This window comes from Onychomys torridus, chromosome 8 (genome assembly GCF_903995425.1).
Source record: "Onychomys torridus chromosome 8, mOncTor1.1, whole genome shotgun sequence".
NCBI lineage: Eukaryota > Metazoa > Chordata > Mammalia > Rodentia > Cricetidae > Onychomys > Onychomys torridus.
In genome coordinates this window covers 108557841-108573252 of record NC_050450.1, presented here as the reverse complement: position 1 = coordinate 108573252, position 15412 = coordinate 108557841, and the positions used below count along the sequence as shown (strand labels likewise).

General features: G+C 52.0%; 1 protein-coding gene across 3 annotated transcripts; it reads left to right on the top strand.

Moving 5' to 3' along the window:
• The first annotated feature begins 3736 nt into the window (after positions 1–3736).
• Positions 3737–11006, top strand: Notum (notum, palmitoleoyl-protein carboxylesterase). Of its 3 annotated transcripts, none has more exons than XM_036198424.1 (12): positions 3737–3804; positions 4563–4933; positions 6030–6082; positions 6160–6255; positions 6552–6612; positions 7049–7107; positions 7389–7491; positions 8232–8423; positions 8526–8626; positions 9230–9377; positions 10002–10049; positions 10256–11006. In XM_036198424.1, exons 2-12 carry the CDS (start codon positions 4590–4592, stop codon positions 10560–10562), a joined length of 1512 nt encoding a protein of 503 aa, XP_036054317.1. In that variant the 5' UTR covers positions 3737–3804; positions 4563–4589; the 3' UTR covers positions 10563–11006. The 3 variants fall into 3 exon arrangements, with proteins under 3 accessions (XP_036054317.1, XP_036054318.1, XP_036054319.1); XM_036198425.1 differs by having other exon boundaries at positions 3762–3832; XM_036198426.1 differs by lacking the exon at positions 3737–3804 and having other exon boundaries at positions 4224–4933; positions 7070–7107.
• Positions 11007–15412: the final 4406 nt, after the last annotated feature.

Genomic DNA, 15412 nt, shown 5'->3' with positions numbered 1-15412 from the left:
AGGCTACAGGAAAATGGGCTAGCCTGCCCAGTTTTCTTGGTCACTTAGGCCTCAAAGGCCAGCAGCTGGAGTTCAGAGCTACCCAGATGGCCATGTAAGGCCTGGTGGCTGAGGCCAGTATATAACAGCTGGGCCCCAGACAGCGGGAAGTAGCAGCTGGACCATGGAGCTGGGTAAGAGTGCAGGCTGAGGGCTGCGGATAGATTCAGGGGGAGGCCAGTCCCACATCCAGGCAAGGGAATTGGGTCCAGAGTTGCTGGACATGCTAAGCCTGCTGGCCCAGCCTCATCTGTTGGATATCACAGAGGGTCTCAAATGGGACCCATGTGCGTCTGTCTGACTTCTGCCTACCCTTGTCCTTCCCAGTGCTGGAGACCAGCTCAACCCAGACCCTAGTTAGCTCTTCTTTCTTGACAAGTTCCATCTTGACATCTTCCCAGAAACTGCTTCTACTTTCCTAGGTAAGGCCTGCAGCTCCCAAGTTAACTTTACGTCCATCTGCGCATCCTTGCCCCACTCCGTCCTTCTCTCCAGAACCTCAAGTCCTGTTCTTGAGTTATTGCTCTGAAAATACATAGGCCCCTGCTCCAGGGTCTGTGATTCTTTCCAGGCCCCCTTGCTACTAGGCATACTTTCAATCTGAACTAGGCAGACACACCCAACCACCATTCCAAACTTTGGATTTTTTTAAAGGTAAAATTCAAGTAATGTGGACCTAATCCTTTGAAGTATCACAACTCCACAACATTTAGTAGACCTACAATGTGTGCAGCCATTACCACAGTTTCAGAACATTTTTATCACCCCAAAGGTAAACCACATGCCTGAGAACAGTCACTCCTTAATTCCCTCGTCTTCCCAGTCTCCTGGTAGCTTCCAGTGGGGCTTTTGCCCTTGTGGATTCACCCATCCTGGGTATTTCATGTCGATGGAACCATACAGTATATGTCCTTTGTGTCTGGGTTATTTCACTCAGCGCAGCATTTTAAGACTGTAGCATAGGTCGGAATTTTCTTTTCATAGCTGAAATACATCCCATTGTAGAGATAAACCACACCGGTGGCCTTTTGAGTGGCTTCCACCTTTTAGCCATTGAGAATTGCGCTGCTCTGAACACTTGTGTACTAGCTTTTGTTTGAACGCCTGTTTCTAGTTCTTTGGAGACTACACCTAGGGGTGGAATTGCTGGGTCAGGTGGTGAAGCTATTGATTATGGAGGAGTCACTCACTTGTTGCTGTAGCAGTTGTACCATTCTATACCACCCTCAGCAGTGCGCAGAGCTCCGATTTCTTCTCGTCCTCACCAACACTTGTTATTCTGCATGTTATTGCTCATATCCACTCAAGTTAGCATGAAGCAGTGTCTGACCCGATGCTGATGAGTCTTCCATGCAATTGTGAGGGTTATAATGGCCTCTGGTTTTGGTATAGGTGGACTGAACAGGCCCGAATTCTGGGGAGACTTCCTCACACTCACAGTACTGAAAACTGGTGCAGAGGACTCACACAGTTGGCCTTGGGGGAAGACAAAATTGGCCTATGTAAGCTAAAGGACAGAGGTGCAAACAGGGGCCACAGTGGACACTTTAGAAGGAGAAAGAGGGAAGACTGAGAGTGAGGACAGAGGTGTAAACAAGGGGAGTCTTGGTTGGAACCTCTTTTTGTTTCGGCTACTAGTGTTAAATAAACCAAACACAAACTCATTATGGTTGGATGTGCAGGCTAAATCACGCTACAGCAAAGGCCAGAGAATAGAATATGCGTGTCCCTGGCTTGTTATGGGATTTCTTTGGCAATCATAACCACCACCCTGCTGAGCACTTTCATGCATGGGCTCCTGTAATCCCACAACAACACTCCAGTGGAGGTACGGTCACTGCTCCGCTTTAAAGAATAGGAAACGGAGGCACAGAGAGAGGTCACGGGCCTTGCCCAAAATCTTCCCACCAGGAAATGGCTCCGGGCCAGGACAGTATGCCTTGATGGAACTGCTGTTTGTGGCCAGTCTCAAGCACAGACTAAAGTGATCCAACAATAGAGAGATAGCAAATGTGGATTTCTTTTTTCTTTCTTTCTTTTTTTTTTTTTTGTTTTTTGTTTTGTGTTGTTTTTGGCAGTTTCTTCGTGTAGTCTTGACTGTCCTGGAACTAGCTCTGAAGATCAGGCTGGCCTTGAACTCACAGAGATCCACTCCTGAGTATTGGGATTAATGGTGTGTGCCACCACCACCTGGCCCTCTTTTAAAAAAAACAAAGCAAAAAAAAAAAAAAAACCCACTTATTTTATTATTATTTGTATGTGTATGAGTGCTTTGCCTGCACATGTGTCTGTGTACCATGTGTGTGCCTGGTGCCCAAGGAGACCAGAGGAGAGCTTTGTATTCCCTGGAAATAGAGTTACAGACAGTTGTGAGCCACCATGTAGGTTTTGGAAATTGAACTTGGGTTCTTGGCACGAGCAGCAAGTGCTCTTATGCACTGGGCCATCTCTCCACCCCAAATGTGAATTTCTGAATGAGCAGAGCTTGGTGTGCCTCTTAGTTTCTCTGAGCTCAGTTCCCATCTGGAAACAGAACACACATCTACATCAGGTGCCTGTGAGTGGACCCATGTGTGCTTTTCTCTTCCTGGAGTGGACCCAGCATACTCGACCTTCAGGCAGCCTCATTTTGGCTTCTGCAGTTCAGCCTTCTCTTTGGCCTATCAATGTGTCTTGGAATAGCTGGCCTGCTGTATATGAAGGTATATTGGGAGCTTGCTTTCTGCAGCTTATCACTCAGCCAGGAGAACAGCAGCAGGATGACCCCCAGTGGCATCCTTCCTGGCTCCTCCCTAGGATTCGAGCCTAGGAGGTGCAGCAGGTACCCACCAGATGAAGCAGGCTCCTCCTGTCATGAATTAGAATGTGGGCGGCAGAAGCCCTGCCTAAGGTGTGGACCAGTGTCCTGAAAGGCGGGTGTGTTTCCTGTCTCTAGAAAAAGTCTACCTACCAGACATCAGGCAGAGGTAAAGAAAAACCAGCGGCCGGCTGTGGTGCAGCTAGGGTGGGTGTGTGTTGTGCATCTAGTTCGACCACTACTACCACCACCATCTGCCCTGCTCCCCCGACCTTGCTTACTTATTCGTTTATTTAATTTTAGAGGTTCATTGTGTAGCCATGGCTGGCCTAAAACTTGCAGCAATCTCCTTTGCCTTCTGTGCACGCCACAGCTGTCTCTCAGTTTTGATTTCTGACAGGAATTCCATTCCCGCTGGTCACCTCAGCCTTGGGATGTGCAGAGGAGGTTGGCACATTAGGTGAGATGACTTGGCAGATGCGAGGAGGTCTCCAAGCTGGCGACTTCTCCGATCCTCAGCCCTCTTCTCCTCCAGTGGCTGCAGGGAGAGGTTCTTAAGGGTCTTCTTCACGGGGTGCAGCAGCAAGGGACTTTACCAAGGCCTACCAACCCTGTTAAGTCGCAGCAGCACCGTCTCTGACCCACATGCCTCCTAACATCTCGGTGCTCCGGCACCCGCACAAGATAGGGAGACTCTCCTGCTGGCTGAGTTCACACGCCCGATCTTTTCAGCAGGTCGACTCCGAAAGCTCGGCCTTGGGCCCCACCTGTCCGCTCCTCGCAGAGGCCCCCCTGCGCCGCTACTACAGGCCCCTCGGCGCAGAGCCCTGTGTCCGCCGCCGCTTTGATCCCGGGGGCCCGGCTGGATAAAAGTCTCGGGCGGCTCTACGCCAGCGCCAGAGAGGGAGCGCAGCGCAGTTGGGCGCACCAGCAGGATAGCGCAGCTCGAGCAACTACGAGGACCTACGGTGAGCGCAGGACTCCAGGCAGTGCGAGGTGTGCGGAGGGAGTCCCAGTGCGAGTCTCCCACGAATGCACTGGGCTTGGGTGCGGGAGGGAAGGCCCCGGCGGCTCCAGGTGAACGCTCGCACCCTGCGCCTTGGCCCGTCGGGCAGAGCAGCAGCGCAGCGGGCAGGGAGCCCCCGATGCGGAAAGGCCTCTTCCTCCCGGCTCCCGGGCCGCTCCGAGGGGCGGGGGTAGCGGCGCCGGCTGGCCGTGGAGAATGGAACTGCCCGGGGCCAGCCCGGCCGCGCTGCCCCCCACGGAGCCGGGCCGGGAGCGCCTCCGGCGGCCGCAACGGGTTAGTCCAGGCCCCTCTGTCAGGCTTGTGGTTTGGGAAGAAAAGGCTAAGCCTCCGCCAAGAAAAGAGTGAACGCAGCCCCCTCCCCCCTGCCGCGCCCGGGCGGCGGCGGCGGCACTTCTAACGCGCGGGCACCCGGGCCGCCGCGGCCCCCGCAAACTACGCCCAGCTCGTCCCCCGCTGCTCATTGGCGCGGGCCCGAGCCAGCGCACCCAGACTCTGCGTTGCCCTCGGCCGGCTACGCGCGTAGCCCGAGCTGCGGAGACCGGTGGCGCCTGACTCCAGAGCTTCGACGCCGAGAGCCTGCCCCGCCGCCCAGGGCAGGAACAACGCGCGGTAGCCGGGCCGAGGAGCAGCAGTGGCCCGCGCGCCCCCTGGCCCGGCGCCCCAAGCCACCGACGCCTCACAGCCGCCCGCTCTCCGCAGGTGGCCACAGGACGGAGTGACATTGCCATGGGCGGAGAGGTGCGCGTGCTGCTACTGCTGGGCCTGCTGCACTGGGTCGGGGGCAGCGAGGGCAGAAAGACCTGGCGGCGCCGTGGCCAGCAGCCTCCCCAGCCGCCGCCCCCGCCGCCGCCCCCGCAGCGGGCTGAGGTGGCGCCGGGCGCCGGGCAGCCGGTGGAGAGCTTCCCGCTGGACTTCACGGCCGTGGAGGGCAACATGGACAGCTTTATGGCGCAAGTCAAGAGCCTGGCACAGTCCCTGTACCCCTGCTCTGCGCAGCAGCTCAACGAGGACCTGCGCCTTCACCTCCTACTGAACACGTCGGTGACCTGCAATGACGGCAGCCCCGCCGGGTAAGGCCGGCGCTGGGCAGGACCCCGGGAGGCCGTTGGCCCTGCTTGTCTGGCCCCGCCGGTGCTCCGCGCCCAGCTCGCCGCCGTCCCATCGCTCGTGGTGCCCGCATCCTCTGCCTCCCTGCGCGCGCACAATCCGGAGACTGCGCTGGACCCTCCATTTTCAATGGCAGATCTGGTCCCCAGAGGAAAGGGTTCCAGTAGGGAGTCCGGCGCTGCTGGCCCTGGGGAGGGCCTGGCTCGGTGCCTCCCAAAGTGGGGGAGGGGGCAGCTCTTGAAGCCCTGGTCCGAGGCCAGCTCATGTGCTGACCCCATGGCCACCGTGCACCCGCCTTTGTGCTCAGGTCTTCGGACTGAAAGAGACTGCAGTCCCAATGTGACCCTGACTCCAGTAGAAAGAGGCAACACTGAGGGACAGGGGGTTCCTGTCTCAGGGCTCCCCCTGTGCATACCAGATTGGTTCGGGACAGTCAGGAATCTGAGCACGGGAGCAAGGAGGGGGACCAAGAGGGACCGAAGGCCCCAGGTGCAGCATTCACACACGCACTCAACTTTGAAGTAGATAGAAGACACAGGTGAAGTTGAGAGGTCGGAAGGGACTGTGGGTGCCCACGGGCTCAGCTGATCGATGTTAGTCTGGGCCTTGATAGGAAGGCTGTGACACCGCTACAGTGGCTCCCCGCATCTTGCCGCGCTCCCCTACCCCCACCTGTTTACAGGCCTCTAGCCTGGCATTTCTCATTATTCAAATGCCAGGGCGTTCGCCTCTCCTCGACTGTCATCCGCGCCAGGGTTAACACGGGTCCCGTGCGAGGCGGGCTGTGGGAATTTTCCACGGACCTCGCGGCCCTCCTTCCCCCTCCTCACTATCGCCACCTCGGGGGAATCAGCTGGGTTCCACTAGCCTGAGTTCAGCTTGCGGTTGGTCGCGGGCGCCCCCGTGCGGCTGCGGTGAGCTCCAGGCAACAGGTGGAATGACCCTTTCGGTACCGGAATTGGAAAAGGCTGAGGATTCGGGGTTTGGGGTGGAGGGTAGCAAACGGCGGTGACGCAGGTATCCCCAACTGACTGCCTACTCTGTGCGCCTTTCCTGCAGCTACTACCTGAAGGAGTCCAAGGGCAGTCGGCGGTGGTTACTCTTTCTGGAAGGTAGGTTCCAGGGGTTGCGGTGTGGTGCAGGAGGGGTCCTCAGGACGCGGAACCGAGCCGAGTGCCTGTGCCTGCAGGCGGCTGGTATTGCTTCAACCGAGAGAACTGCGACTCCAGATACAGCACCATGCGGCGTCTCATGAGCTCCAAAGATTGGCCACACACGCGCACAGGTTAGCAGCACACAATAGGCTGGCCAGTCTGGGGGAAGTGGCGGAAGAGTCAGACTCTAGGAAGGACCCATTCACTCCGGGAACCCCATCCCAGGCCCGAGTTTCTAAAATTATGGTGAGCTCAGCCTCGCTTTTTGGTATGGTGACTTCTTGGGTAACTAAGTCCGTCCATCTCCTCACCATTCCCTATCCATCCTAGCTCCTCAGCTCAGACCAGGGCCCACCCACTTCCCTCGTTGAGGTCATCAGGAAGGAAATCCCTCATCCCTGCCTTTCCCCTTCCTCTGTTTCCCCAGGCACTGGGATTCTATCCTCTCAGCCAGAGGAGAACCCTCACTGGTGGAATGCCAATATGGTGTAAGAGAGCATGAATTTCCCTTGGCGGGGGTTCCTTCCTGGGAGTCTTTCCTGGAGTGGTCCTTCCCATGGAGTCCTGTTCTGTAGGATCCTTCTTAGAGCATGGGGATTCATTCTTGGGGGCTGGCCTTTGCAGGGAGTCATATTTGGGGTAGTTTTTGGTGGAAGTCTGGGTTCTTCCTGGGGATGATGGTCCTTTTTGGGGAGGTCTCTCCTAAGGGTCCTCTTTTAGGAGGCGCCCTTTCTAGTGTTCCTTCCTGGGATGATGGTTCTTCTAGGGAGTCCCTTTCTTTGGGGATTCCGTTCTAAGGAGGACCTTCCTGGGGAGGGGGTCCTTCTGGAGGGTCTCATCCTGGGCAGCATTTTTCTTGGGGGTCTTTCACGGTAGCTTTGGGCAACAGAGGGCCATGGCGGGCTCACCCGATCCCTGTTACAGCTTCATCCCCTACTGCTCCAGTGACGTTTGGAGTGGGGCTTCACCCAAGTCTGAGAAGAGTGAGTCCCTGGCTTCCCAGCCCCTTGAGACAGGGCAGGGTGGTGAAACTTCTGGGGAAACACAGACTTTCTCAACCTCTTTGTAGCATGCATTAGGGTTCCTGCTTGTCTGTGGCTCACCTGGCCCCTGAGGGACCCCCTAGCAGGACCTCAAGCCCTTGATCCTCCCTCCTCAGTCTGCCCCATCCCTGGAAAGAGCCCAGACCCCTCTTCTTGCCTCCCGGAGTAGGAGACCTTGTCCTGTTTCCAAGTTCACCTAACGCTCCCCCTTTTCCTTACAGATGAATATGCCTTCATGGGCTCCCTCATCATCCAGGAGGTGGTGCGGGAGCTCCTGGGCAAAGGACTGAGTGGGGCTAAGGTGTTGCTGTTGGCTGGGAGCAGGTAAGCAGAATGCACCCATGGGAAAAGGTCTCTGTATGGAGGGGACAAGGGGCTGTCGTGGCAGCTCTGGAGCATGGGTAGTGTGGATTATGTGTGGAAAAACTGGAAGGGAACTGCCTGCAGACCCGAATCTATCCTCACAGAGCCTTGCTGGCTCCAGCCTTCGCAGGCAGGAGCGGGGAGATCAGCCTCATTTGGAGCACCTTAGAGGTCTGGCTTCAGAGTGTTTGTGCTGGAAACTGTTTAGAGAATGCTTCTGGACCCCAAGGGTGTTGGGCTGCAGCCACCTATATAGTAGGTTAGTGGCCAGTTGTGTTCTGATGTCTCTTCTTGAGGACCCAGTGTCAGGGTAGCCTGGGATGACTGGTCAGTGACTGTATTCCAGTAGGAACAGAGAATGCATGCCTGGACTGGATGATGGGGCCTGATACACTGGAGTTTATCTTTTTCTTCAGTTATAAGAAAACTGATACAGGAAAAAAGAGGGGAAGGAGAGTCAGCTCTGTGTCCTGCCAATCTTAGCTGTGGGCCAGTGTTTAGAACTTACTAGTCCTCTGTCTCCAGACCTGGAGGGAGAAAGGCCCCTGTGTCTTGCCCATGGACGAGCAGCATGCTTGCAGTCAGAATGCATTGTTCAGAGGCAGTCCTTGCTCAGGATTAGGGCTGGGGCTAAGCCGGCTTTGGGTAGACAGTAAGCACCTCTCTCCAGCCACTTGGCCTCATGTCTGGCCTTCCCTCAGCGCTGGGGGCACCGGGGTGCTGTTGAATGTAGACCGCGTGGCTGAGCTGCTGGAGGAGTTGGGCTACCCGTCCATCCAGGTGCGGGGCCTGGCTGACTCAGGCTGGTTCCTGGACAACAAACAGTATCGCCGATCGGACTGCATTGATACTATCAACTGTGCACCCACAGAGGCCATCCGCCGTGGCATCAGGTACTGTGGTTTGGGGGCAGCTCCCATGCCATAACCCTGCGTAGTGCAAAGGGCCTGGGGTGAGGTAGCGTCTTAATGTCTAACTTGTGGCTGTGGCTGCAGGTACTGGAATGGGATGGTGCCGGAGCACTGTCAGCGCCGGTTCAAGGAAGGGGAGGAGTGGAATTGCTTCTTCGGCTACAAAGTATACCCGACTCTGCGCTGTGAGTGGCCAGCTCACTGCGGCATTTGGGAAGTGGTGGGGCGCCCTGAGTTGTGCACCAGTCCTGAAATTAAAGAGGTTAGACCACAGGCAAACTTTACCCTGTTCCACAAAAGTGATCATGCCTATACTGGGGTGATCAGTCATTCCTACTTACCTGGGACTTCCAAATTCATGTGCTTTCTTCTGAGACCACCAAACAGTCCCCCAGCCCTACTTTGCATTCTCTGTTCCTACTGGAATACAGTCACTGACCAGTCATCCCAGGCTACCCTGACACTGGGTCCTCAAGAAGAGACATCAGTAGTGAGAGCCCATGCCAGGGGACAGCACCACCAAATCTAAGTCAGAGAGACCCTGAGAGCCAGACCACAGTAATAGTGGGTTTTCCAGAGTCCTTTGAGGGAGAGTGGGCTTTAACGAAGAAATGGGACTGCGGTGTAGTTCAGTGTAGCATGCTTACCCAGCATGCTCAGTGCTTGGAGTTCTTCTCTATAACAGAGACAGACACAGGAACTTGGGCTGTGTGGAGCACAGCAGAGAGGGCCACAGCAGGGCCACAGCAGAGGCAGGCAGGCCAAGCTGAGCCATATCCTCCTCCCAGGTCCAGTGTTCGTGGTACAGTGGCTTTTTGATGAGGCCCAGCTGACCGTGGATAATGTGCATCTCACTGGGCAGCCGGTTCAGGAGGGCCAGTGGCTATACATCCAGAATCTGGGCCGAGAACTGCGTGGCACACTCAAGGATGTGCAGTGAGTGTGTGCAAGGGATTTGGGCTGGGTTGTCTCATGCAGTCCCTCCAAGCCATTTGACTTAAAAATGGTCTTGAGGACAGGTCAGTTAGGAGGCAGAGGCAGGTGAACTTCTGTGAGTTCAAGTCCAGCCTAGTCACATAGTGAGACCTTGACTAAATAAATAAATAAAATAGAGGATTCACAGATCATCATAGCATAGTGCTTGCTCAGCATGTACAAAGCCCTGGGTTTAATCCCCAGCACCACATTCACTAGACTTGGTGTAACTCCAACATTTGAGAGACAGAAGGAAGAAGATAAGAAATCAAGGTCATCCTTGACTACATAGCCAGTTTGAGGCTAGCCAGGACTGCATGAGACCCAGCCTCAAAAAAAAAAAAAAAAAGTGACCAAAGATTCATGTGTTCAAGATAGCCTCCTGCCACTGCCTAGCAGACTCTGGCTGTGTGAGGTGTACATGAAGCAGGTTTTAGAGACCCAAAGGGCAAGGGTCAGCGTGGAGCATGTGGGTACTGGAGCCAAGGCCAAGACAGATAAGTGGCTGGCCAGACACAGCAAAAGAAGAGTTGGTCACCTGGCAAAGGATAGGCTTGGGACTCAGGCTGATTATCTCCCTACCAGGGCCAGCTTTGCCCCCGCCTGCCTCTCACATGAGATCATCATTCGGAGGTCAGTGTCCCCTCTGGGTTCTAGATAGCTTGCATGTGAAACACTAATTCCATACACCCATAGGCCCCTCCCAAACCAGTAGGTGTCTTCCCATGAGCCCCTTCTGGGCCTTCCAAACCACTACACTAGTTGTGTGGCGGGGTTGAAATGCATCCCCAGACAAGACAGTGATGGTCTCGATGACCCCACCTTGGTTCTTTCTACAGCTACTGGACAGATGTCCAGGTGAAGGGGACCTCATTACCCCGGGCACTGCACTGCTGGGACCGAAGCTTCCATGACAGCCATAAGGCCAGCAAAACCCCCATGAAGGGCTGCCCTTTCCACCTGGTAGACAGTTGCCCCTGGCCCCACTGCAATCCCTCATGCCCTACCATCAGGGACCAGTTTACAGGGCAAGAGATGAACGTGGCGCAGTTCCTCATGCACATGGGCTTCGATGTGCAGACCGTGGCCCAGCAGCAGGGGATGGAGCCCAGCAAGCTGCTAGGGATGCTGAGCAGTGGAAACTAGACTGTCTGGAGGAGGAAGGACTACAGGGGGCTGTCCCAGGGTAACTCACCTCTACTTCCAGGCCCTCTGCCACGCCCAGGGCCCACCTGGGTGTGGATGCCTGTATTCTCCCACTGCCTTCACGAGGCCTGGCCAGAGGAGTGGTCTGTCTTCTCTGAGCCCTGCCACAACTTGGAGGACCCTTCCCACCCCACGTCTATATCCCTAGCCCCCAGCCCACTTTGGGGAGGGAGCCAGGGCAAAGCAAGCACTGGATTCCTGAGCCCATCAGCTCAGACAGTCCCTCCTACCCCCCAACTGATCATGCTCTTTTGTATTATTTTATAAAGTGACTTTTTTATTACTTTAATTTTTTTAAAAATGGAAATTAAGAAATATATGATGGATGATATTGTTTTGTAACATATTTTTCTTAATAATTAAATAAAAAATAACAGAAGCTCACCTTGAGACTTGTTTATTTGAAGAGCCATTTTGAATGTGTTTCTAGGACAGCATATGACCAAAAGAGGGACTGGAGGAACCCCTATTTCTGACACCATCTTGGATGTTCGGTAGCTCCCACTTTACTTGGTTAGCCCCCTTCCTGAGGTGCCCCCATTCATCCATCCATTCATTCATTCATTCATTCAGCAGAATGAATTCATTCAGTTCCTATTGTTGGTGATTACAACTCATCTTGATTTTCTTTATCTTTTCTTTCTTTCTTTTTTCTTTTCTCGCTATTATGTAGCTCTGGCTGTCCTGGAATTCACAGAGACCATCCTCTGCCTTCCAAGTGTTGGGATTAAAAACATGTGCCACCACACCAAACAAGTTTTTCTTTCTAAAATATTTTATTTTACGTGTATGAGTGTTTTGCCTGTATGTATGTATGTATGTATGTGCACCATGTGCATGTATGGTACTCATAGAGGTCAGAAGAGTGGGCATTAGGCACCCTGGAATGGGGCGCGGGGGGGGGGGGGGGGTGCTGGGAAGGTGGCTCAGTTGGTAAAAAATGCTTGCCATACAAACACGAAGACCAGAATTTGATCTCTAGCACCCATATGAGAAGCTGGATGTGGTGATACACATATGTAATCTGAGCTTGGGGGAGGTGAAGACAAGCGGATCCTCTAGCTTGTTGGCCAGCCAGCTTGACCTAATGAAGAGCCCCAGGTCCCAATGAGAGAGATTTCCTATCTCAAAAAAAAAAAAAAAAACAAAAACAAAAACAAAAAGAAAAACAAACAAAAAACCCCACAACAAGCAGTGGCACACCCATTTAATCTCAGCACTAAGGAGACAGAGGCAGGCAGATCTCTATAAGTTTATAGCTATCCTGGTCTACATAGTGAGCTCCATACCAGCCAAGGATACGTATTGAGACCCTATCTCAAACAAACAAACACAAACAAACAAACAAAAAACAGAAACCAAGGTGGGGGCTGGAGAGATGGCTCAGTGTTTAGAAGTGTACCCTGCTCTCTCAGAAGACCTGCATTAGGACCGCTCTCAAATGCCTGTAGCTTCAGGTTCAGGGGATCCAATGCTTTCTTCTGGACTCTGCAGGCACCCTTGCCCACATGTACACACATAAAGAAACACATCCGGCTGGGCAGTGGCGCACACCTTTAATCCCAGCATTCAGGAGGCAGAGCCAGGCGGATCTCTGTAAGTTTGAGGCCAGCCTGGGCTACCAAGTGAGTTCCAGGAAAGGTGCAAAGCTACACAGAGAAACCCTGTCTCAACCCCCCCCAAAAAAAGATGGGGGGGGGGTTGGAGAGATGTCTCAGTGGTTAAGAGCACTGGCTGAGTTCAGTTCCCAGCACCCACATGGTAGCTCAGACCATCTGTAATGAGATCTGGTGCCCTCTTCTGGCTTGCAAGCATACATGCAGACAGAACACTATGCATAATAAACGAGTAAATCCTTAAAAAAAAAGAAAGAAAGAAAGAAAGAAAGAAAGAAAAGAAACACATATGTGACTAGAGAGATGGCTCAGCAGTTAAGAGTACTGACTGCTCTTCCAGAGGTCATGAGTTCAATTCCCAGCAACCACAAGGCAGCTAATAACTGTCTGTAACTACAAGATCTGACACCCTCACACAGACATGCATACAGGCAGAACACCAATGCACATAAAATAAAAATAAATAAATTAAAATAAAAGAAACACATACATAGCCAGGTGGTGGCACATGCCTTTAATCCCAGCACTTGGGAGACAGAGGCAGGCAAGATCTCCATGAGTTCGAGGCTAGCCTGGTTTACAGAGCAAGTTCCAGGACAACCAGGAATACACAGAGAAATCCTGTCTCAAAACAAAAACAAAGTTGGAAAATGCCTAGTGAGATCTCACAGAAGAGGCTGAAGAGATGGTTCAGCAGTTAACACTGGCTGCTCTTCCAGAGGACCAGTGTTGGATTCCCTGCACCCCCATTGCTACTCATAACTGTCTGTTACTCCAGTTCCAAATCTGATGCTCCCTTCTCAAGGTGGCTGCACGTACATGGTACACATGAATTGTGATGGCTATTTGGCTTTCAAATCGACTACAACTGAAATTAACTAAAATTCAAGTGGCTAGGTACACCTGTGAGGGATTTTTTTCTTAATTAAATCATTGTAAGTGGGAAGATCCACTTTTAATCCAGGTCTTTTGAGGTGGGAAGAGCCACCTTTAATCTGGGATATATCTTCTGCTGGCAGCCTGTATAAAGGACATAGAGGAAGGAAGCTCACTTTCCTTGCCTGTTTAACCTCCCTCTTCACTGGCAAGTTGGCTTAGAGATTATTTCTTCAGGATTCTGGTATATACAGAAGACAAGCTGAGACATCCAGCCTGGATTCTTAGACTTTCCATTGGTAGACAGCCATTGTTGGGCTAGCTGGATCCTAGTCCGTAAGTCACTCTAACATAAATTTCATATACATACATATGCATATAGTTTTTAAAAAGGCCTGACTTAGGTGAACACTGCATCTCAGTAACACATGGTGTGTTTAGAAATCTCATGAACAAGTGCTTAGATCTGGTGATCAGTGTGTCTCCATTCTCAGAGTACACTGTCTATGGAAAGTGTCTATGATGCTAAGAATCCTGGGAGTTTGAGCAATAGGTGGATACATAAACAGGATACCCCATCCATCCTTATGGTTGACTGCTGTGGATTTTGCTCACTGTTAATAATAAAGCTGATTGGCCGATAGCTGAGCGGGAAGAAATTGAGTGGTGAGAGCCAGACTAGAAGAATTCTGGGAAGAAGATGGGCGGAGTTGGGGAAGATGTCAGCGACCCAGCCACCAAGGAAACAGGACATGTAGAAAATGAGGTAACAAGCCACAAACCATATGGCAAAGCATAGATAGGAAATACGTTAATATAAATGTAAGAGCTAGCTAGTAATAAACCTGAGCCATCAAGCATTTATAATAAATTATTAGGATTCTTATTTTGAGTGATTATTAGGAAGTGGCTGCAGAATGGGGCAGGATGGAGAAACTCCATTTATAGTTGACCTCTCTGTGATTCAGACATTAAGTCACATATGATGTTCCCTCCTTAGGGTTTCTCTCTTTAACAGCCCTAACTGTCCTGGATTTCGCTCTGTAGACCAGGCTGGCCTCAAACTCACAGAGATCCACCTGCCTCTGCCTTCCAAGTGCTGGGATTAAAGGTATGTGCCACCACTGCCCAGCTCCTGCTAGAAGCTTTTAGTTTGGAATTGAATCATGGGGAAATAGTCCTATAGCACATACTCACTGAAGGACAGTCTGTCAAACCCTTGGCTTGGACTCTTGAAAACATCAGTGTCCCTGTAACGGCCCCAGACCTTAGTTGTCCCCAGATCTTTGCTTAACTGACTTCACAAAGGAAGTGCAATTCTCGATCTAAGACTCAGCACAGCAGACAGCACCACCTGCCGAAAATGAAAACAAAGACCTGACCCATCAAAGCCCACAGTTCTGGGAAAGTCTCTAAATATACTAACCTTGCTTTTTAGTTTCCGTACCTCTGATTCTGGCTGACTGTTCTTGTTGAGTGAAGTATGTCAACCCAGGGCATGGTTTTTGTGCTTAAAAGCTTTCTCTGAGAAAGGCTCAGGGCTCCACTGGGATCCTGAACACCCAGTATAGTTGTTGGCCAGCTAATAAAGACTTCCTTTTGGTTTAAACCCATGTCTGAGCAGTCTCCTCTGGTGAATACCTCACAATAGTCACAAGGTACAAAATAAGGGAGTGTCCCACTCTGGGATGAAGCACAGTGAGTCACTGTAGCCATGAGCAATGCCTGATTCCTGATCAGGTCTGGACAGACATGCATAAAAGGCTGCACAGTGTATCTTGAGACGAAGTGGGGAACTTGAGCACCACTGAGCCATTTTTGTTTTTAATAGATGTATCTATTCTGTATTTTATATGTGTAGGTGTTTTGCCTCAGTTATGTCTGTGCACCACGTTCATGCCTAGTGTCAGCAGGGGCCAGAAGAGGACGATGGAATCCCTAGGACTGGAATTACAGAAAGTTGTGAACAGCCATGTGGATGCTAGGAATCAAATCCCGGTCTTCTGTAAGAATCAAATCCCAGTGTTCTTAACTGTTGAGATATCTCTCCAACCCTCTGTCCAAAAATTTTTGAGTGGGTTCTCTGGGGACAGAGCTCAGGAGATGCCTGTGGACGTATTAGCAGAATTAATTAATTATTAAAAGCAAACTACCAACTATTAACAATTCTTCTTCAGACTGTTGAGTTCTGTGGGAAAGCATCTGCCAGGTATCACCGAGGCCCAGTGTTCTGAGGCAGCAGCAAAAACAAACAAAAAGACTCAATCTTGATTCTAGGTGAAAGGTGCAGAGATGATG

Coding starts and splice junctions, on each gene's coding strand:
- Notum (XM_036198424.1), top strand. CDS start 4,590: ATGGGCGGAGAGGTGCGCGTGCTGCTACTGCTGGGCCTGCTGCACTGG. Junction 7,108..7,388: donor TTCACCCAAGTCTGAGAAGA/GTGAGTCCCTGG, acceptor TTTTCCTTACAG/ATGAATATGCCTTCATGGGC. Junction 8,424..8,525: donor GCCATCCGCCGTGGCATCAG/GTACTGTGGTTT, acceptor CTGTGGCTGCAG/GTACTGGAATGGGATGGTGC.